Genomic DNA, 24,252 nt, shown 5'->3' on the forward strand with positions numbered 1-24,252 from the left:
ATTTATTTAAAACAATTTTATTATTATAATTCAAAATGTTTTGCATTTAAAAAAATTAATGTATACTATTTTAATGCATGCACCGAACATTCACGGCTAACAGCTCAATTTTCTTTTATTTCACGAAGTCCGATCCTTTAATGGGATTGTCAAACACGAATAAAAAAACTGATAAAATATTTGATAAATTACGGCAGTCGAATCGGATTCGAATCTTCGAAGTAGTGTTCTACTTCGAAGCGTTCATCCAATAACTCTATTATAATCAAGTTTTCGCGCGAAGCAGTTTTTAAAGACAAGTTTTATTGAAAAAAGGAGATTTTTATCCCACGAAACATCAATTTAGAAAGGTTTATTTCCACTAGAATCGTACACATTCTAGTTCGATGGCCGGATGACCAAGCGGCTAAGGTGTTAGCTCGCTCTGGGGCATCCGAAATCGAATCAGGACAGGCCGAAAACCCCATTAATTTTCGGGTGGTCCCGTGTCTCTCACCAACTACGGGCCTGGCATAATGGACTTGTTAAAAAAAGGCCCTCTTAATGCCCACAGGGCAGAAAGAGTTTGAAAATAACTCTGATAACACGAATGCTCTTCAAGATGGCAACGTTAAAGCAAACATGTCGTATAAAACGGAACGAAGATATTAATTATTGAATCAAATTTACAATTTTTTATTTTTTAATAACGAAAAATTTTTACTAATTATTAATATATTATCATTATTAATAATATATAATGATAATAAATTATTGTAATTATTTATTATGATTATTATAATCAAATATGTGTGGTGTCGCCTTACGACGTAAACAACATAATATAGGGCATGGTACGATTTTGCTGTTCGCGCACTTTTTTTATTTGTCAATTTCAAGGTCTTAAATAAATACTTTCACTTTTGAAGCCGTGTAAATTAATTAATTATTAAAAATGACGACTCCAACGTGGGACACTTTCTGCTGCACGTTCTCGGAGCAACACAAGAGTGTCGACGAGCTACTGAACTTCAGATACAAGCCATTTAGCATCGTTTCTCTTATTTCTGCCAGTTTAGGGGTGTTTGGTGCCATTTACCAGATCGTTCCCATACACGAGACGATGCAGAGGAGGTCGGTCCTGTCTGGTGAAAGACAAAGGAAAATCATTAAACTCTTAGCCATAGCTGATCTATTTGCCTGTCTTGGTAAGAAATGTGCCTTTATTTGGCTAGAAATAAATACATATATTATGTTTTCTTGTCCCACCGGTGGCCAAGCGGTTCTGTCGCTAAACACTGGGAGTTCGGTCGCGGGTTCGCGCCGCGCTTGGATGGGCTGGTCACATGGAGTTTTCCGGGTTTTCTCCACGTTTGTAACACCTGAATAGGAGCCAGTTTCCCTTACAAGACCTCCCAGGCAATTATTATAATTACAAGAGGCATTTCGCGTCGCGTAACATCGCACTCCAGAGAAGGCAATGGGAAACCACTCTGGCTGTAACTTTCCGTAGAAACACCTCGGCGTATTACTAACTTACTAGCCGATGTCAGGTTCTGATATGGTGTACACAGATGATGTTTTCTTGCTAATCGAATGATGTAGATGTTAATAAATGACAGGCGCTTTGGATGTGAGTAGTGGTATGCAAACTATCCGTTTGGCGACATTTGATGGGAAAATAATGTTTTGACCTTGAGTGAGATCAAATTCGCGTGTTTCTTTCTCAAAATGTATGACTTCGATACAAAAATGTGATGATTGTGTGCTGTTTAATGATCGAATAGCTTTGTATATTTGTATACTAGTAAATGGGTTCTTTTCTGTTAACGGGATGCCAGAAGACTGTTGCTTTTAACAATTTGGCCCGAGCGACTGTGTCGGCTTCAAGTAACCCGCTTGACTGTTTGTGGAGTACTTGATGCTATATAGTTTTAGGGGAGTGCGGGGGCCTGTCTTGCCTGGGTGCTGAAGTGCGACGACAGTGAGCATCGAGGCGCATGTCTACGTTTGAAGTTAAAAGACTGATATTTGTTAAAAACTGACCTTTGGAGACGAATATTTCGCCAAGGATTAACAATTCTGAGGGTGGTGTGAAACCCCTCATTTGTAGCTTGAATCTTACCCATCGCTGTATATATCAGCTGGCATCCTGTTAACTGAAAAGTACCGTTAAATGCACGTATGAAGTATCAGTATTTAACTTACATGCATTTTTCATATACATTTCATATGCTATATGCACTTCATATATATAAACAATTCCACAAGCATTATATCGATTCTCTCCTTTTCCATTTTCTACAGCTTTGTGGGCTAGCAAAATCTGTAATAAGTTGCAGGAAGGTCTTAGTGTTCTCACTTCAGTGGCATAGTTAGGTTTTTAAGGTCCCACGGACTTCAATGTTCTTATTAAATTATAATTTTGTTAGGCGAAGTTTAATTAGCTTAGTTTCTTCTCTGTGTGCTCGACAAAGGTCATTAAATATGACCGAAAATGTTAGTTCTTTTGTTTAATAAACCTTTTTTGCTTCTGTACAAGGCTGTAATATTTTTAGATATTTTTATACTGATTTAATACATCTATATTTCATATATTAATAATAATTTTTTGTTTGAGAAATTGAAGCAATTTTTTGCCAATTTATTCTTTCAAAATATTCTTAATTTGTTGTTATTGCAAGTAGGACCTAATAAGAATATTGATTTGTAAATAATCTTTGACATTTGCTATTCCGTTATATTATAAAGAAACAAAATTACCTGTCCGTGTGTCGTATAGAAATCGTAAAAATCTGTGCTTCTTAATTAAGTGATCTTTTGAAGTGTCCTTCGACTCCTTGTTTGATCTTCTCAATTTTTTAATCGACATCATAATGGATGGTATCGGAATGTTTGTTTAGGGAAGTGCATGCGTGGTCGACACTTGTATCATTATGTGTTGCTTATGTCACCTTCAGATTCAATTGTTTTTTGTCTCTGATCTAACTTGCAGATGGGCCTCTTGGTCTCATTTTTACCTCCTCTGTTTATTTCCTATGATTGATCGCTTCTGTGAGCCAAACCCATGGATCTATTCAGTTCTCTTGTTTTTGTCACAGGTGGCATAGTTAACAATTCCTAACCTAACCATCCACAAAGATTTCCGAACTTTGTATCCAATCCTTAAATCTTGCTCTCTAAAATAATAGATTAATGCCTTTAATCCTCACTCATCCCGTCAATTTGTTGGCTATTGAAGAAAACTGTGCCTCGGTTCATTTATTAATTTTATGGGTATTCGGAGTCCTAGCCTGGGTAATTTATACCCGCTGCTGTCTTTTGACAGTGTTGTAATTGCATTTACTGTCAATCTAACACTCCTTTCCATCGCTTAAACTGTAATTAAAAGTCATTAATTGTGCAATTACTGTAAAGAAATAATTGAACATAACGATTTATACTTTAATTTCATTTAAAATTCTGGTAAGGAGTTAATTATTTTTATATTTTAGTATTATATTAACTAAGAAATTCTTTCATTTTGCCTGAAACTAACCTGCATATATGGAGTAGCTCAAATGTATGTAAATGTTTTACAGGAATTATAGTCAGATCTGTAATGTGGATCATCTTTTATGAAAATCGAACCGAATCTCAGAGAATGAACGATCATAGATTAGCATGCGCGCTAATTTCTGTAAGTAACGTCCTTAGTTTTTAAATGTTTCCACTGTCGTCTATTTATTTTAATATATAATTTGTTTTTAATTGCGATTCTTTTAGTTTTGGATAATGTACTTTTATACTTCTACTTATATGTGGACTGTTTGTTATGCTATTGATGTGTATTTTACACTTAAAGAAAATGCTTGGTAAGTATGTTACAATTTGAATATACATTTATGTGATATTAGTTATATGAAACAAAGAAGGTAAAGATATTGTTTTCTTGCTATAACTTTAGATGTATGTTATGCCAAATTTGCAGGATCATACAGCCAAATTAAGCAGCAATGGGATTTGTTTGGTAGGTTACTGGTCGGACGATGTTTACTTTAGGAACTCGGCAAACGAGATAGTTTAATTAATGTCGTGTCTCCCTTTCCAATTAAATGACTGGTTAGTTGGGACAATACTAGTTGCAGTATCTTTTTCTGTAGTGCTTGGGATCACGTGTACTGTAATTTGGAGCATTACGAGCACTTCAAACGGTATCAGGTATTCAGGGTTATTTCAGATTCTCGTTTGAAACAGGGTGAGTGGATTATATTTAGATGAAAGTGGATCTAGCATTTGTCAAGATGGCAAATACTATTATATTTTTACATCATTTTTACCTTTTAGTTTTATTTTCTTAATATAAACAATTCATTGAAATTGTTTAGCTCCTTGATCAAAAACACTAGTTATATTTTTGTAGAGTTATCTGCTAACAGGCCCACCAGTGCCCGAATGGATAACACACTGAACACTGGTCACAGGTTTGAGCCTCACCGATGGGCCGGCCTTGTGGAGTCTTCACTTTGTAACACCTAAATAAGGGTCAGTTCCCTTAACTCCCATGTTTCATGTTGTTGTAAACAAATAAACCAAACATTTTGCTTACAGATAGATTATTTTTCATGAAACACTATAAACCCAATTAATTGTTCAAATAAATTACAGTAGTATCCTGATTATCTGAGGTAATGTGGACCGATGCTTCCTCATGGTAAAATACATAAATATAAAAATAAAATATACTAAATAAAAATGTATATAAAATTCAGTTGTATGCACAGACATTTAAAGCTGTTAAAACATGACGTGAAATGTTCTCGTCTGCAGGAGTGTGCATAATATAAATAGCCGAGACTTAGGGCAAAGCTTAACCTGGATTTTTGGTGGCTCGTGACCATAGGGAAGAGATAATCCACATCTAAGGGACTTTTTAATCATGCTGTATATTGTTGTCAGTCTTATATTCACCACTTCCATATCACTTCTGCTTAGATGTTTGTGAAGGGTTTGGGTGTCTCTAGTAATTCATTTATTATGTTAATTGAAATGCCAGTTTTTTGTTGCTAGTGTTGTGATATGCCACATGATTTTGTTTGGAAGATTGTGTACTAGATTGTAACAAAACTCATAAAGCATAACATTCTTCATGTCTTCGAGATGCTTGCCTTTCTGGACGTGTTATTGTTTTAAACTGTCTTTAAATACTCTTTTAGAGTTTGTTGTTTAATACTACTTCTTCCCTGCTTTGCCGCAATGTTCCACAGTCGCTTTGGCATCATCCATTTACTTGGTACAGATGTAGTTAAACTTACTACACTAGTTACGTTTGCGGAAAAGCTTACAAATTATTAGAAAAGTTGCATATTTTCTTTTACATTTACCTCAGACATTGCGGAACCTCTGTTAAGTAGGGATTGGATAATTGGGGTTCCATTATATTTATTTCTAATTATGTAAATAGTTTTTAAAATAAGGTTACTGTTATTCTTAATTAACAAAACCTAAATATTCTTTCAGGAAATTTAAATACTATCATCTCATCTCTTGGGGAATCTCTCTATTTTACGTAGCATGTGAATTTCTCATTTTATATGTGCCAGATTTTAAGTGAGTAAATGATTTTTGAATGGAATTTTATAATAAAATTGAGCTTGTGAAAGCTTTTTATTACGATATTAATTAAATATTACGTTCCGTTTAGGTGCCATTCGAAGATGCCGCTGGTTTTGGCTCATTACGTTTTAACATTTATTGCCATTCTCATTCCGATGTTGCTGAATCCTATTTTATATGCATTAGCATCAAGTCAAGGTAATTTTCTTTACTTTTGTCTTATTTTGGTAAATTTCTAATTATTTTTTCTTTCTAATTCACATATAATTAATACACTTGTGATGTATAATATAATGAATGTTGATCTGATATGGGTAGTGTAATACCCTATTCACACTGTACATTTTAAGCCAGCTGAAATGACTAAGCCAGCTTAAGGTATGAAATATGAACGGAACTGACTTAACGTTAAACCGGTTTAACTACCAACAACTGGCTCGGCTTAAATCGCTTTCTCAAAGAAGCTTAAGTTGCTTCAAGCTTTCCACAAGGTCCGCCACAAGTTCAAAAATAATGGCGGAAGCAGATGTGCAGGTACAAATGTTCGAACAAACGATACTCTTCTCTGTTAGCATGTATATGCTGCTTCGGTACAAGAAGTTTAAATGATAATATAAATTTCTTGTTTACGAAAAAATATATATATATATATAAATTTCTGTCAAAAATCCATTCTTATCACAGTTCTATTGCTAAAGTGATATAAACATTGAGAGAATCGTGCTGCCAACGACAACAACATCACTGATAATAAATGTTAATAATTCCTAACTAACGTCTTATGCTCTTTAAATACGTTATTTATAATTTAAATTACTAAATATAAATTAATTTATGATGATTTACAAAAAATAAGCAAAGGTTTGATTTTATTTAAAATGTAATATAGAGTACACCCGCTTGAGGGCTAAGCGAATAATTTGCTTTAATTACCTAGTGTGAACGAGTAGTTAATCTTGTTTTCGACAATGCGAGTTAACTTAATTCTGCTTAAATCTTAATCTCGCTTAAAATGTGCAGTGTGAATAGGGTATAAGAGAGAGGGACCCATGGACTTTGGGATAACAATTGTTATAAACAAGTAAATTAAGAAAGACTGAAATAAGATCTGAATGTGACAAATTCGCTTATATATATATATATAAATGAGGTAGGATCCAACAATTTGGGAATGTGGCATATAATTTCTTGCCTTGAATAGTTTAAAATACACACACAATTACTTCAAAATAATCTTCTTGGACCACAATACTCGTGTACAGGGCCGAATTTACATAAGGGCATTTGGGGCCTGTGCCCAGGGCCCCCACAAAATAGGGGCCCCCACAAAACTAAAAAAAAATTATGTTTAAACATAATTTTTTTCTATTACCGCGACAGCCTAGTGTGGCCTAATCATGAGGGCAACAGGCAGAGAAAACCAAACCCGGAAAAAAACCTATAAAACATCGGAAAATTTCGGGAAAAAATTTCACACAGGTTATTTTTCAGTTAAATTAAAATAATTAGTTTTACACAATAAAATATATGTATGTTTACAATAACCCTATTTTTAAATGAAACTTACAACTTCCTAGTTCAAATCTAATTGAAAGTACAGTATTTTGTGTAAATTTTCTAAATCATCAAATTTGCCTACTCTTAAAGGGGGGGGACCCTGGATTTGTGCCCAGGGCCCCTGGATTGGTAAATCCGGCCCTGCTCGTATAACTTCTAGAAGCGTGGCTATTTTGAAGTTGGTTGTGTGCTGGTGTTTTAAACTATTCAAGGCAAAAAACTACTGTATGTGTCAAGTTCCCAAAATTTCAGATCCTACCTCATACAACATCCGAGTTTATCCTTTATCTATGGTGCTAGCTACATCGACAGTGGTACAATGTAAGTTTGCGTGTTCCGACTCGGGCTCCCCCCTAATGTGGGTTCTAGTTATGTTACCAAAAAATATTGCTGTCGAATTTTGTGTCCATACGAAATTTTTCGCATTTAAACAATTTGTTTTCTCCTTTTATAAAGCACGTCAAATCATACAAGGTCGCTTGGGTCGTTATACCGACCTGGAACGTTCGCTCGTTAATAAATTGAAGATGAAATTTTCTCACATCGTCATTGTGTTTTACGTATGGTGAGTTGTAAATTGCATTACATCTCCGACATTTATAAGCATTTCTTAAAATTTTAATATAGAGTAAGTTGTCATCTTAAATATTTTCAGTTGGTTGCCTAATATAATCAGTAACTTCATTCTGTGGTCCGAATGGAAGAGGCTTCATGAATGGCACGTAGATCTCCGAGGTTTTATAATCGGTCTGTGGTACTTCATGGTATGTGTAATTCTAACAAATTTTATGCTTTATGAACATTACATAGAGAAATTAACTCTATGTAATGCTCTATGAGCTTGTATCTCATTGAAATTGTTGTTAGGCGAGGGATGATCTTATCATAAATCAATTTGTAAATAAAAGTTAAACTGACTTTCCTTCAAAGTTATAAACAAGAAAATTGAATAAGGAGATGAAATATGAATCCGTGTTATACGAGTCACTTAAATACACGAGCCAATCACAGCCTGGCATGTGTGCAGTTTAGGGGCTACGGCTGTTTGAAAGGATTTCTTCCATAAAATTAATTGATTCTAGACTAATTTGACTCAACATTTCCAAATCACGTATAAATTTTTGGGAATAATCCATATAAACTGTGCTATAAACAAAAAATTGTAGGATTACTTACCAAGTGTGCACCGTTCGACGACGCCATTGCTTAAGCTTGTTTTCGTTGCGGAGCGGCTCGTCGAACGGCGGACGTGTGTTTCCTGATCGGCGAATTTTTTGCAGAAAAATAACTTAACTTTGGAGACATCGTTAATAAAAATATAATTTTTATGGCCATTGAATAATAAATGTCTTTTAGTAGGTCCAGTGCTCGTTTAAACTCAATGGTTTGTACAATATCCGCTATTTGTCCAGATTCGACCAATCCTGTCGCGACACGAGTTGGCGATGACGTTTTACTGTATTATACGAGTCTCTTTTAGCGTGTTATACGAATACAATCGCAACTTTTTCGCCGTGTTATATGAATCCGTGTTATATGAACCCGTGTTATAGGGGGTCTACTGTATTTGAATTTAAATAGTTAGCGAACAAAGTGAATATTCTCGAAACTAATGAGTTTTCAGGCTTTCGTTTAATACCAACACCTTTGAAAGCATAGATCTCTATATTTTAGAAGATAAAATGTTTTTATACAGGCTTTGTGGACCATCTCTGCCAACAACAATTTGAAATTCTATCCTCTTTCCATCATACTTTATGCAAAAGGAGAATATTTAAGGTTATGCTTTTTATTATTAAATGTAATTAACAAATTAATGTGTAATTACAGGCAATCGTGAATCCTCTTCAAGCTGTACTTAATTCAGTGGTGTATAGAGGATGGGCTAATTGTTCAAATTTGAAGATGTTTTTTGCCAACATGTTCCGAAATAGGATTACGCTGGGAATAATACCGGACGATTCTGCAGAAAATGAAAGGAGCGACGAGGTAAATGGAAGAGAACAACTTATAAACAGAGCCTAAGAATAATCAAGCAAAGAGAAGATCTGCAACAATAAATTACGTATAAGATCTGTGTTTTCGATGATGAAAAGCTATTTTTGTATGTGATATTGGTCTTTTATCTTTCTGCATTTTAAATGCTGTTTGTAATAGCTTTTTTAAAATTTATAAATCAATTAGATGTCTGTTTTATAGAAACAAACATTACAAAGGCCAGTTATTCTTAAATTACAGTCTTCCATTAGTTTTTATGATATTTAGCATACAACTGAATGTGTTTACTTTATACTATACAATAGAATGCAGCACGTAAGGAAAAGAATTTCTGCAAATGTTCTTTGTATCGTGCCATTCAAGAAATTTGCTTATTCTATATTGAGCGGCTGTAGAGATTGCCTTTTATATCAATTCTTATTTACAGACTTGACTATTTATCATGAGTAAATGTATCCTATATACATGGTGTAAAGTTTTAAACAGAGCAGTGTTGCGAGAACATGCAAAATAAAACTCCCTACATCAAGAATTTTTACCTTTAATATGGTGTTTTGAAGTGGACGTTCTAGTAACAGAATATTAATTAAAGAAATCTTTCGGTAAAGGTGAAAAATTCTTGCATTATTGCGAGTTAAAATTTATTTCGCGTGCTCTCTTAATACTGCTCCATTTAAAGTTTTGTTTCTCAGAAGATAAATAGTTGAACGCAATGTTCATGAACATTTATTAACCATCTTTAGTCCTTTATTAAAATGATTTGACTTTCTATAAGTGTGCAAACACTGTTACTACATAAACAAACATCTAATTGGTTATAATTTATGAATAGTTTACTTTTGAAGTATTTTCTATTTATATATACACAGATATGATTTACCAAAACATATTTTATTGTCAAGAAAAGTATTAAATAATTGTTCGAAAGGAAATCTTTTTACACGAAAAACAGAAATCAAATGATAAACTGTTCAAAGGACAGTACATACGTAGGCTCTCCCTAGGAAAGATTTTATGTAAACATCAAACAATTTGTAAATATTTATTAGTAAATGCAAAAGTATACAAATTTCTTAGACAATAAACTGTAATTAGATTTTATATATTAATTTTCTGTAGTAAATTTGATAAGCAAACAGTTTAAATTCTCTTACTGTCACATCACAGATGTTACCAGATTATTTTATAAAACACATACAGTATTGTCTAACGATCAGTTGTTTTATCCATTATGGTACGGTGCACATTTCGAGTCGTGCTTTTCCTCGTCTAAGGTTAGAGCGTGAAACATTTCCTCGCTAACGTGCACAGCTAGTGTTCTAATTTCTGTTTTCTTCACACACGAGTAATTCAGGGGTCTATGATCTTCAGGAGTATTTTCTGATAATCGCCGCTTGTGTCGTCTATTACGGCATCTTTCAGTTCTTTGTGGTATTTTTGTTGAAAGACCTTCTTGATATTTTCCAAATCGATCTATATTTAAAAACAGAAAATTAATTAAAGTGAGTTTTTAACTATTTAAATGACATTTTTCATAAAATTTCTGATACAGGCAGATGGAAGACTTGCATTGAAACAACATTTAAAAACAAAGAACAATGCTCAATTAAAAGAAAATAATGAACAAATTAGATATTTTAATTTTCTGCCCTGCGAGCACTAAGTGGGCCTCTTTTAGCAAGTCCAATATGGGTTCGGCCAGGCCCACAATGTGTGGCCCGGTGGTGAGGGACAGGCAGTGCCATAACTAGGCAGGTGCAACAGGTGCACCTGCACAGGGCCCAGTTAGAAGGGGGGGCCCAAAATGCATTTATTTGTTTTATTATTTCCTCAAACTAATTAATCAAGGGGCCTAAATGCAAATTCTTGCACAGGGCACAAGAATGGCTAGTTACGGCACTAGGGACGGCCCACCACCCGAAAAATTCCCGAGGGTTTTTTCGACTTGTCCGGATTTGATCCCGGGTCCTTAGTGTGCCAGGTTGCCATCTTGACTGCTTGCTAAGTGTTGCCCACTCTAGATCTAGGTGTTAATATCGACAACACATCGGTAAAATTATAAAGGGTTTGGCCATTTGCAAGAGAGTTTCCTATTGCTTATGTGGGAAGGTTTAATTAATTTGAATTTCGCCCTATAAAAATGTTTCTTATTTACGCCATAGTTTGTGCTTTATATTCTTCAAGGGCTCTCCAGTAGCCGAGTGGGTAACACCACTGAACAGTGGTAGTTGGTTGTGGGTCCGCGCCTCGCTAATGGGACTGATCATGTGAGGGTTTTTGGATGTGATCCTCCCGTAATGAATCCTTCAAACAGACGTTTGAAAGTTAATTATAAACATTGTAAACGTACAATTAGAATCTCTGTTAAACCCGTAATATCGATCAATACACACAAGAAAAACGAAGTTCGTGATCGTTACTAATAAAGGGGGAATATTTACAATGTAAACACTGAAAAAATGTTGTAAATCATTATAATTGTACTCACTTCTGATCTTGTAATTAGTACCCTGATCAATGTGGGGTCGTCAGTACCCGCTCCCCTCATACAACGAAAGAGTTGAATGGCGAAGAACAAAGGACGATTCACCACACAAAGAACTAAAATTTTGGAATTTAATTTTTAAAAAAATAATGGAAAAAGATTAGTTGCAATGAAACTAAACTTACCGATTGATACGAGTGCTTCTTTCAATTCTCCGCTGAATTCTGACTGAATGGCTGCAATTAAAGGATGTCCCGAAATTCGTTCGTATGCCCGAAGGGTGGCGACCAATTGCTTGGAGTTTCGAGATCCCAGAATATTGAGAAAGATCTGTTTGTCTGACCCCCAATTTCTTCCTACACCTGCCTAGAATTAACCTAATATTTCAATTTTATATATATATAAAGGAAAAAAAAATATATCAAACTGCAAGATTTGTTTGTTTTGAACACAAGATCGAGCCCCGTGTATCGATTTTTGTTGATGTGACAGCGTAACTAAGCTCCGTACCAAAATTGTTTGTATTGTTATCATTTTAAATTAATAAATTCTCGAACACATTTCGTGACTTTCTTTGAATATTTAAGTACTATCCCGAACGATATGAATAATCAAAATAAATAAAACTAACGTGACGTAGCTAAGAACAATTAAATTCTATTACAAAAGGTACTGTACCGGTACATTCGTCAAATAAGGTGCATTTTCTTTAGCAAATATATGAAAAACTGTATCAGTTGGAGAAGACAATTCCGCTGTGTTTGGTGCAATTAAAATGATAGAACCTGTTCTTAACATTTCAAAGTAATTTAATAAACATTCTTCATCTCTTGGTAACTTGACGTACATGAACATGTTATATGTCATATCAGTTGATTATTATAAGCCACAAACACATTCTGTATGATACAGTAATGTTTATAATAATAATCATCCGGAAGTTGCCGAAGAAAGGCTCAGAGTATGAACATGGATAGGGCTGCGAAGATGTGTTATCAGAGACTATTTTGATAAGTTGAAGGATGTATTGGCCCATCTAATATAAAATATAGACGAGAAAGGTTGTAGACTGGCTCTATATAAAGAGCAAAATGTGTATGCCGGAAAAGGAAAAAAAAAAGGGTATATTGTAGTACCTGAACACGGTGAAAACGTGTGTATTGTCTCTTGTGGAAAGGCATACCGTGTATGATTATCTTTAAAGGGAAAAGATTAAATCCCGAATGGAAGGATAATCTTTCACCTTGTATGATGACTGAGAAAGGATTAATGACTGCTACAACTTTCGTGAAATGGGTTTATCATGTAAAAGCCTATAAAAGATCTTGCAGCTGGACCTAGTGGCAAAAAAATAAAAAATAAAAACAATGAGAAGAGAAAACTGGTTCTGTTATTTATGCAGAGAAGATCGAATTGATGACATGAGACTGTGTGTATAGTGTTCAAAATATGTTCAAAATTAAATAGGATATACCCGGTATCTTGATATATAACAATACATTTCCTTTTTTAAAGTAAGTGAAATGAAATTTAGTCCTCATTAAGAACTGAATTTATAAAAGGGAATTACTTATAAATTATATTCGGTAACAATTAGGGAATGCAATTGCTGGATCCCTCATCCAGCAATCCAGCAATCCAGCTGGATCCAGCGCTGCGGATCCGCAAATACTCAATTAACTTTCTAAATAATGGCACAAAAGTCTACGTTGTCGGCGTCGCCGCTTTGCTACGTGCGCTATCGCTCGGCGGCGAGAGTGACATTGCCATTTAGTGCGGCACGTGCTACACCCTCTCTCTACACCTCACCGCCCGCCCGTTGGCCTCTGCTGATCTAATTGCCAGATGACTTTCGGCTCTCGCTAAATAAAATAAGTAACTCCTCTCCTGGTCCTGGTGCATAATTCTAATTCACGGAACGATCTATGATTATTTGATGACCCTGAAAGCAACTAACGTAGAGGCGGAAAGGGCCTTCTCCGCAGCGGGATATATATGCAGTTCATTAAGTGGATAGTGGGCTAAGCTAGGCAATTTTATTGTAAAAATTAGTGAGAAACTGAGACTACCTAGTTAGTTAAATAGTTAATCAAATTAATGACTATCAGTATCTTACATATATGTGATTCATGATTGTGATAATAATAACTAACTACTAGACTACTACTAATTACTTACTCTAATTAAATTATTTATAAATAACTACAGACTGGTATGTAGATCCTATATAAGAAAACTGGTAAGACCGATAGCCACTTAGCTACTGATTATCTGTCCTTACAATATTATAACATAATACATTAATATAAATTAATTAGTAGAATTACCTTTGCTATTATTTAACTTAAAGATTAAATGTTTATAATTATAATGTAAAGTTAATTATCTCTATCTCAAGTGTTAAACCGAACCAAAGTTAAGTTTGCTACCTAAACGTGTAAGAAGTTTTACTGATTTATAGTGACCAGTCTAAATAATAAGTTCCTTAAGTATTTAAAAAAAAAAGTGTTTTATTTCTATAAAAACACCATAAATTGCTGGATAGATAGACAGATAACACCTTACTGGGCCAAAAATACATCTGCGCTGGATCCGGCTGGAATGATGTTGGTCCAGCAAAAATCCAGCCAAATTGAAAACACAGCTGGATTGCAATCTCTAGTAACAATATTTAACAATGACAATTAGATCGGAGCCAGTGATAGGAAAAGTAACAGTTAAGAATTGTGTGTTTTCTCTTTTCTCGCTTTATAAAAGAAGAAACAATAAGCTACTAGATTGAGATATGTGACAGATTCTTTTGTTGGCCCTCGATTTTTCCTAAATGTTTTTGTTTAAGAAAATACAATCTGTATAAAACAGTAATGACCCAATTACACGATGATTTTTTAACTAGGCAAATCATTATATTAGATAAGAGATAAATTAACCAGAAGACACTAGAAGAAACAGGAAGAATGTAATAAATAGAAACTGGAAGAGAAAAGAATATAATAAATAAATAATAATATTTAACAATGGTCAATGTCTTCATTATCCGAAACATATCCGAATCGTCATTCGTAGATAAATTTTACTCCAAAAAATCGATCCGCACGTCTGTCCGTTGATAGTCGTTAAAGTTGATGATAAAATGAAGAATTGTCCACGATTTTTATCGATTTAAACAGGTGAAGGTTAGTATCACGCAACTCTTTTATGACATTTTCTTTTATATAAACAGTGAAAGTCAACCGTTACACACATCAAATATGTTGCGATTGAATTCTAATGTTTATAATCTAGAATACTCAAGATTCACTTAAATTGTACACGCCACAAATTATACATATGGGTTCAAAAATTTTTAAAGGGTCAAAGGTTATACGGTATAAAATTTATATGTGTTTTTACGATATAATTCAAGTGAGATATTCACAATTTCTTTTTCTAAAGTAAGAGTTTTTTATAAAATATAACACTATCGGTATCTGTTATTGTTCTCACATTCCATCATCCTCAATGAACTTTAATGATTTTAATCGAAAAAAAATATCAAAACGCAAGTTTAATTTTTCAAAAATTAACGGAATTCGTATAAAATATCAAAATAAATACGTTTCCATAGGAACACTAAGAAAATGTTTTCATGGGATGCACAGAACACTAGTGAAGTGTTCTCATAGGATGCACAAAACACAAGTGAAGTGCTCTGATGGGATGCACAGAACACAAAGGAAGTGCTCTGATGGGATGCACAGAACACAAAGGAAGTGCTCTCATGGGATGCACAGAACACAAAGGAAGTGCTCTGATGGGATGCACAGAACACAAAGGAAGTGCTCTCATAGGATGCACAGAACACAAAGAAAATATTAGGTCTAAATGTGAAAAAAACAGTTTTTTTAGAACGAATTACGCTGTTCAAAGATTAAAAAAGAAACTAATCTAACTACAGTTTTATAAATATAGCTTCTTAAATGTACGTTTATTACACAGAAGTACACAAATCTTTTCTAAAAAGCTTGAAGTGGTGAGTTTATTATTGTTAAAAGTCTATAAAATCCTAATCCAAAAATACACGCAATGATCAATTGCATCTAAAAATATTAATTTTGCAGCTATATTTAATCTCAATGAACTTTTAAGGCCAGTCAGTCATTGTTTTTCTGCCAGAAAATATATTCTTGCAACCTTCAAGAAAGCATTTGTAAGTTTTTTTAAAGTTTAACTGTCAATTGAAAAAGAACATAAGCCCAAGAAATTGATGGATACGGCTGAATTTGTCCGTAAATTATACGTGGTATAGCTTAAGAGGCCTCATACTGAGACCTCCAAATTGTACCTTCGTGCACAGACAGAGCTCTTACAGCGCGAAAGTGCAGCTTTAGGCCCTTAGCTCGATACCCTAAAGTTTGAGGCCCTAAGCTTTAGTGTATCATGTTATAATCCAGCGAAAGAAGGCTATAAATTATAGCTTAGGGCCTTAAGAATAAAAATTATTTTTTAAATTTATTATTATTGAATAGAACTATAAAAAGACTTCGATTTTTCTTCATCTCTTAAAATATTTAAAAAATATGCGTAAAACTGTTTTGAATTGTAGAATAACACGAAACTAACCAATGAAGTGTAACCTGTAGATTTCAATACGTAAAAAACCGTTAGTAAGACCGTTAAATTAACGGTTTAGGAGAGATAAATTAATGTTTTATATTAATTAAACCGCTGGATTTTTAATTTCAGACAAATGTCGAGATGATACTGCATTTATAGGTCAATTCAGAACAAAATATACTTATTCCATGGACTTTTAATAGTAGATTAGTTAGAAAATGCAGCTTTTGAGTTTCTTTTAACCGAGTTTTGTGCTAATCTGTATGCAGGGAGAAGTATCACTTAACGCAAGTCAATATGCCACTATTTGTAACATGTTATGATGGATATTTATTGATTCTTCATCCTTTATAGGGGAAGAAGTATCACTCAAAATAAAGCTTTTGCAACTTACTCCTGGTCAGGAAACAGTTTCGATGGAATTCTGACAAAGAGAATTACAAAAGGAACTTACATCATACAGTTGCTGTCCCTCAATTTCTGCCAAATCTTCGTTAACTTCTTTATCGGCTCTTGCAACCAACATTTCCAAAAGCCTCCTTATATCTCCAGTGAACGATTCGCAAATATATGTTTCCGGTTCAACGTTGTATTCTAAAAATATACCAAAAGTACGTCTTCTGCGCGTTATAAATCGATATAAAAACACGTTGATAAAAGGATAAAAGAACTTTAATCAAAGAATAGAAAAGGGTTATTCAACCGGACTGTCAGAAATTAACAGAAGTTCGATCACTTATAAAGATTTATCAGTTATATTTTTATGCTGCGAATGACTGATATATAATTTAAAAAAGTCTTTTTTTTATAAGAATAGGAAGTTCTCACTTACTGATGATAAAAAGAGCTTTCAGACTTTCCAATTCCTGAAATAATTTTTGTACAAATAATTAAAAATTAATCTTACGATGATAACGCGAATATATGCAAATTTATGCACGCGTTTAAAATAGTTCCAACATTAAATCACTAAAAATAGGATAAGAAGAACTGGACTTATAGCTTAGAGCCACAAGACAGTCCCTTCTCTACCGCAAATAATAATACACGTAAAAATGTGAGGCCCTAAGCTATAGAGCTTAGGGCCTCACATTTATAAACTCATGTAAGCCGCAGCTTGTTTAGCTAAACAAACTCTGTCCTGAAAGTCAGCATTTTTAAGAACATTGTAGTTCCGAGCACTTAAACTAGTGCCTAAAATTTCTAGAAAACACCCAGTTCTAGAATTATTACATTTACGACACTAGTTTAAGTGCTGAGAATCGTAACGCCATTCTTGCATGTTTAGAAAGCCCGCAAATCTTCTAGCCGGACCTATTTATGCCCCAATATCAACGAAAAGAATAAATGGAAGGTTTTAAACAAACACAGGACTGAAATTTTATCTGGAACCACAGGATTTCAATGATGGAACTATACTTTCCTTGCTAACGTTATCTAGTTGTGAGTAACTCACCTCAGAATCGTGACAGCAAAGCACGTGAAAGACGCAGTATTTATCTTTTTTCTAAAAGAAATATAATAAAAATATATTTAAAAAACGGTAAATAAAGAAGAAAATTTATAAAATTGAAACGAATCTCGAAGGTCAACCTTGCAAGCGTCGTATAAATGGTCCACCAAAACTTCGTCGATAGGTTTGAGTAGCGCTACGCAGACATCTTCGAAATGTCCTCCTAGAACAGCTTTTATGTCATCGATTAAATTCTTAAAAAATCGAAAATTAAATCGATATGCAAATTTAACAATGTTTATAATGTTTTAAAACTATTCATTTTACTTACTCGTCCATATATATTCGTATATTTTTCACTTATTTCTTGCCTCTGGCACGAACTATGTTTAGTGAGGACTTCTATAATGGTCTGGTCATCCGTATCTGAAAATTCCGAGTTAAAAGATTATCTTGTAATATTATAAGAATAAAATATTGTAATTAATTAAGTATTCATAACAACTAAGGAAACGATTATTTACATGGAATTTTATTAGAACAAAAGCTCCTTCTTATGTCTAAGAGAGCCTATCAGTGGCCAAGTGGATAAAACAACCAGAACACTAGGTCGTGGGTTCACACCTGGCCAACAGTCCGGCCATGTGGTTCCTATGTCTTATTCTTCACGTGCCTAATACCTAAATAGAGTCCAGTTTCTTACAGAAAATCCTCCCGAGAGGCATCCCCGTTTAATCGATCGTCTCATCTCCTTATTCCATCAATGTAATCCATTTATGAATGACATAGGTCGTAGTTCTCCTTTAGAATCGGATTTAGTTGTAAGCAATAACAAATAAGAGGTTATTCACCTTCTGCCTAACTTGGGACCTGAAGTACACTCTCGAAGAGATAGCTTGTAATAGCCTTAGTAATAGCTTGTTTAGCTTATATGTAAATCTGACTTTGCTCATCTCTTCTAGGCCCTATCCCTCTCAATTATGATTAGTAATCTTCCCATTTCAGCATCCTTTTAAAGGAGCACTACTTTCAACCAATCGGCGTAAAGCTAACGATAACGTCAATTACGTAATTTAAAATTAAATCTTTCTGACGTTTTATCTTCTGTATCGAACGGAGGACGACTTATGTTCATAAGAACTTATTAATTTCATTTTAATCTGTCTTATCAATTTGAAGGTATTTAAGAGGCTTTTTGGCTATTTATACTTCATAAATTCTTTTGATAGACCTTCAATTCATTCAATTTTATATTTCGTACAGTATACGATCTACAAGGCTTTCATAAACACGGTAGTAATAAAATAAAGGTCCGAAATTTGATTTTGTAGCTACTATCTAGCGAAGTTTTAGTATTGAAACTAATGGCTAAAATGGTGCCGCTGTATGACCGTAACACAATCCCTAGACATCGAGAACCAACCAAAACATGGTCGTGTGGTCCCTTTACGAGTTATTCCATTTTCTCCTTAGCTCTAGCATCTCTCAAGTTCTTTGCTTTTCTCTTGTCTCCCGAATTCCAACTGAAGTGACTCCCTGCGCCTTTGTAAAGCCAGCCTACCAGTGCCCATCCTGACTTTACAAGGGCGTAGGATAAGACTACCGAACACTAATATTTGGTTGTAGGTTTATGCCTGACCAACGAACTAGCTGCATGAAGTTTTCGGGTTTTGTTCACATGCGGAACACCCAAATAAGGTCAATTTTCGCAGGAAGGAGCCTGGGAGGCATCTGTCAGCTCAGATGAGTGACCTCACGTGTTGTCTTATCAATACAATTCTTTGAAAAGCCAGGTTGTAAATAATCTTACGTAAATGTAAGGTATCATGTTGCTTCTGCTTTTCCTTATCGGTGACTGAAGTATTGTTTCAAAAACACCTTTTTTCCAGCTTAATTTATTTTTATTTCTTTCACTGTGTGATGTTCTCCCAATGATTATTAGCATGTTAGTAAACATTACTTTCCAGGTTAAATAAACTTTCTTGTTCCAATGAGAATTGATGATCTGACCGGAAATAGAAAACAAAACAGATACAAAATGGAGACTTTTTAGAAGGAAAACAGGTCAGACACTTCCTCACCACGATAATTTCTCAACTTCCTCTTGGGCCAAGTTTATACCCCCTTCAAGTAGCGCTCAGAGCACGTGTCCCATCTGCCACCCCTTTCAAAAGACGTTCATTTTATCATTAATATTTGTCGAGGGTTCGACAAACAGCAATAAAATGAAGGTTTATTGAAAGTACTCCATAAAAATAACAATTTTATAATAAATTTTTACATTAAATAATACAGTAAATTAAGTAAAATTGTAACAATCAACACGTAGCATCACTACTAAAATCCAAACTACATTTTACAGAGAGGAAGGTGTGCATATTATTAGGAACCACCATTTACACGAAAGAAAGCCCCAAAATCTACTCCACAAATTAAAATTTTTTCACGAAATTTTAGAGAAAGAGAGAAGAAAAAAACAATTAAAGAAAATTATCGTTATTTTAACACTTTAAAAATATGCAAAATGCAAATTAAACTACCGCAAAATATCGCGATTACAATTAAGAATTTATAGCACAAAGATTATTATTTAAAAAAAAAAAAATTATATTTACTTATTCCTCTAAGTGCATGACGAAGAGAAGCTGCTACCTTTTCTGCTGCTAAACTTTCAGCATGAGTAATTGTGCCCTGTATTATTGTTAAAATAGAAATAAATTTAATTAAAAATATTAAATATTATAAAAAAAAAATTATATAATAGGAAATCCGGTGCAGAGAAACGAACCTACCTTGAGCGCTTCCATAGTTGTTTGTGAGTGTCACTATAGCAATGATTGGTTAGATGCGTGACGAGCGAATCACGTGTCTAGATACTATTGTCTGATTCAAACAATTTATAGTCCTGGGTTTATATATGAATATTATAAACTACATCACGCACTTTATAAAAGTGTTTACTTATTTTAAAATATATTAAAAGGTAAACAAAAGGTATATATTATTACTATTTTTTCTGAATTAATAAACTTTGCTGAGGTTTGTTGCAATTTTTTAAAAATTTAACCGACTTTCTGGTTGCTAACCACGTGACGTACAGATTCTCTCTTAATATTTAATCGTTTACATGTGTGATGTATTATTTAAAATATAATAAAAATTTAGAATTTATTAAAATTAAAAAAATATGTTATGTTAAATGAATATTCTTCTGTAGTTTAATTATAATTAATATACGTTTTTAATTCGAATTTACACGTAACGAATTCATTTCAAATATATTTAGTTTTTTAGCATAAATTAAATTTTAATTAGATGCTATTTATAAAATCACCGAGCAAACAAATCGATTGTACCTAAAACATGTCTTTTTTATTGCATAAAGAGCTAAGAGATGAAGATGCAGAGGAAGATGCCAACGGCATCTTCCTCTGCATCTTCATCTCTTAGCAGTGCATCTTCCTCTGCATCGCCATACGCTTGCACTGCTGAAAAGTGTTCCTGTATATAGAAGTGTTACTTAGACACCTCTTTACCCAGGAACACTTTTCAGCATTGATTCAAATCCACAAAAACGTGTTCAATTTAGAGAGGTGTTCCTATTAGAGAGGAATGAAAACGATGTCAACATTTAGAGTTTCCAATTTTTTAAGACCCACAATTCAACAGAATGTTCAGCTTAGACATTCATACATCCTACATTGTCCAGGTTGTAGAGTGATGTTTAGGCTGAAAACTTGCCAAAAAGGATTGTTTTATATGTGCATAGTAACCATTTCACTCTATCTGGCACACCTCTCTAAACTGGACATATCTTTCCCACTGCTGTTCAAATTACAGAGGTTCTACTGTTTATACTATTGTAATTTTTCTAGCTTGTAAAGTTTCTTATATAATTCACAATTATAGTATTGCTTAGGAAACTTAGAGTGCTGTTAACGAGATCAATATTAATCATTATCGTGTTGTGTAATGATACAGCTTCTACAGATTGTTTTAATGATGTGGATATAAATTTTGTACCTAAAAAGGCTATTATAGCAGAAGTACTTAGCTTTTGATTTAAATTTTAATTGTAATTTAACACGGTAATAAAATATTATTAATATATAAAAAAAATTGTTTTTTCTTAATTTGAAAATTTAAAAAACGCAAAAGCTTATACTGATTGGTTAAATTTAAATAACGTTGTCAGTTTCCACACATTGATTGGTTGTCAATTTTGAAACGTCATACCGTCGATTTATGCTAATTATGAGAAGTAGACATTCTACAATCGATTTAACTAAAAATTTTACGTAAATAGAGAGAAAATAAAAGGAAATATATATTAAAAACGAATGAAATAAGTTTAAAACTTAATAAAATAATATATAATTTAATATAGGATTTATATCATTGTTGCTGTTAAGTATCGTTATGCGTGACCGAGCTGTAACATGAAAATAGCTTGATAAAATATAATGCATAATTTTCTCCTCTTCCTGTTGAGGTTAAGTAAATTTCGTATATTAAAAATTCTCATTTTATATATCAGGTTTTATTAAATAACAATTTAAAAAAAATATATATATATATAAAAAAACGGAAATTGTTACATTCTTATATAGGTCACGGGCTTAGTTTCTATGATTTTAGGATCCTTGCTCTAATATAAATTCGAATTTAACATCCTTGAGGACGTAAGACGCGAGAAAAACAACTTAAATTTTAATTTAAAAAGTATAAAATTATATAATTTTAAATATAGAATTATTACAGAGACATTAAATAATAGAATATAAAGTATTCGTGTCTTAAAATAAATATTTAATTTATTACTTTAAATTTATTTAATTAATAGAAATAATACTGCTTTAAATTCGAACACAGTACAATAAAAATTTAAAAATTTGAAATTCTCCAATCCTATTGGTTTATTTTTGAATTCGAATCGAACGTTAGACATACGTAACAAAGTTTAAGATTCGCGATTGGATAATTTTGAAATTTAAATTAACGATTTGTTCGATTAACGTAAACTAATATTTGAAGAGTTTTAAGAGGCTAATTTTTGTAAAATTTAAAAAATATATACCGATTTAAACGATATTAAGCATAAATTAATTTTATAAATGGATTTTTTTATGTTATACTTTTTAATTTTCTTATCGAACTAGAAACTAAGCCATAATTCTTTTTATGTTGTAGCAGATTTGTATTAATTTAATTGATTTATAGTTTTATAAACTTTTTTCTTAGAATCTTAACCTTGTAAAAAAACTATCAGCCATATCAATACTCATTATCACTCATTTTAATTTAGGCAAACGAATACGTTATTCAACACACGCATTAACCGAATGAATCTTTCTTGAAGATTTATGAGGCACAGAAGTATATTTTTTCCTTTTATTCTTATGTTAAAACAAACTTCATCCTTTTTTTTTGTATCCTCCATAAAAACTTTTCTCACCTTTTTATTATAAATCCATTTGCAGAATTAAATACTGCAGTTGTAAGGGATTAAAAAAACATTCAATGGTAATAAGTGGGAATTCGTATAGAATTGTTATTTTTACAATGTAAAAGTTGCATTTAGGATAAAATAATCGCGATTTTATCGAAATTTAAGGGATAAAAGGTTAATGTTACCTATGGTTCCAAGATGGCGGTTCGTCTCTGATTCCAGCAAATAGAAGAAGGGAAACACTGGGGATGCAGGTTCTAACCTAACCTAACCTAACCTAACCTTACCTAACCTAACCTAACCTAACTCAACCTAACCTAACAGTGGAACACACGTTCTAACCTAACCTAACCTATTCTAATAAATTACCATAATTATCAGCAACCAAATTATTAGAATAGGTTAGGTTAGGCTAGAACGTGCGTCCCACTGTTTCCTTGACGGAATTAGAGACGAGCCGCCATCTTGGCTACCTAAGGTAACATTAACCAGATTAAATTACGAAATCTGCGTTAATTAAGTCATAAATATAATAAAACTCAGTATATCTTGGAATTATTAATAAAAATAGAAGGATTTAAGGCTAAGATCTCGCATATATTACTTGTCTTTAGTTGATATATGTGATTAATTACAAGTGGGACTAAATAAAGTAGATTTTTTTGAAATTTCAGTAGGAATGGATGATTAATAACAGTTACGCAACTAAAAGAATCTGTAGATTTTCCTGAAATTTCAGTAGAAATAGATGATTTATGGTAGTTAATTCTATAGTCATAATATTTATAGCATGTTAATAATGCAATAACCAATATAATGTATTATTTAATTTGATTATTCATTAGCCAATTGACTTTCTAACTTCTGTTCTGGGCTCTTCCCTGTGGGTACTGGGAGCCTTTCGAAGCCACAGATCTCGGGTTCGTGAATGGAGTTGCCGATTCCGGGTCCACCAAAAGTGGCAAATTGAAGATCTAAACGTCTTGGCAATCCACACGGCCACTTCCTAGTTAAACACTCGAGCTCATTGGTATGCAAATGTGGTATGTTACACGTGTAGAAATTCAATTATAAAAAAGTTCTTGCGGGTAATTACAAATTGTTTAAAGTGAAAGAAGTTTTAAAAATAGAATGAAACCG

General features: G+C 33.2%; 3 protein-coding genes across 3 annotated transcripts in view; 2 read left to right on the forward strand and 1 right to left on the reverse strand.

Moving 5' to 3' along the window:
- The window catches only part of Cyp18a1 (Cytochrome P450 18a1), a 172,232-nt gene that overhangs the window by 21,225 nt on the left and 126,755 nt on the right, over positions 1-24,252 (forward strand). The gene's annotated exons all lie outside the window — the stretch shown is intronic.
- On the forward strand, positions 828-10,230 carry LOC136970540 (G-protein coupled receptor 143-like). The gene is made up of 8 exons (XM_067264976.1): positions 828-1,187; positions 3,561-3,658; positions 3,745-3,833; positions 5,479-5,568; positions 5,663-5,772; positions 7,588-7,696; positions 7,787-7,895; positions 8,962-10,230. Exons 1-8 carry the CDS (start codon positions 935-937, stop codon positions 9,154-9,156), a joined length of 1,053 nt encoding a protein of 350 aa, XP_067121077.1. The 5' UTR covers positions 828-934; the 3' UTR covers positions 9,157-10,230.
- LOC136970541 (annexin-B12-like) lies at positions 10,002-20,495 on the reverse strand. Its single transcript, XM_067264977.1, has 10 exons — positions 20,456-20,495; positions 20,279-20,354; positions 17,995-18,089; positions 17,804-17,917; positions 17,667-17,717; positions 17,043-17,076; positions 16,665-16,804; positions 11,800-11,980; positions 11,618-11,730; positions 10,002-10,602 (listed from the first exon to the last, which is right to left on the reverse strand). The coding sequence occupies exons 1-10, from the start codon at positions 20,468-20,470 to the stop codon at positions 10,480-10,482; spliced, it is 942 nt and encodes a 313-aa protein (XP_067121078.1). The 5' UTR covers positions 20,471-20,495; the 3' UTR covers positions 10,002-10,479.

Source organism: Centruroides vittatus, unplaced genomic scaffold (assembly GCF_030686945.1).
Source record: "Centruroides vittatus isolate TY-2023 unplaced genomic scaffold, ASM3068694v2 contig_202, whole genome shotgun sequence".
Lineage (NCBI taxonomy): Eukaryota > Metazoa > Arthropoda > Arachnida > Scorpiones > Buthidae > Centruroides > Centruroides vittatus.

Bases quoted from the DNA above. Each gene is read 5' to 3' on its own strand.
- LOC136970540 (XM_067264976.1), top strand. From the start codon at position 935: ATGACGACTCCAACGTGGGACACTTTCTGCTGCACGTTCTCGGAGCAA. The intron at 1,188-3,560 runs GTAAGAAATGTG...AATGTTTTACAG, and splicing joins TGATCTATTTGCCTGTCTTG to GAATTATAGTCAGATCTGTA. The intron at 3,659-3,744 runs GTAAGTAACGTC...CGATTCTTTTAG, and splicing joins TAGCATGCGCGCTAATTTCT to TTTTGGATAATGTACTTTTA.
- LOC136970541 (XM_067264977.1), bottom strand. The intron at 17,077-17,666 runs GTGAGTTACTCA...AAATTATTTCAG, and splicing joins TTTGCTGTCACGATTCTGAG to GAATTGGAAAGTCTGAAAGC. The intron at 10,603-11,617 runs GTGAGTACAATT...TTTTAAATATAG, and splicing joins TACTAATTACAAGATCAGAA to ATCGATTTGGAAAATATCAA.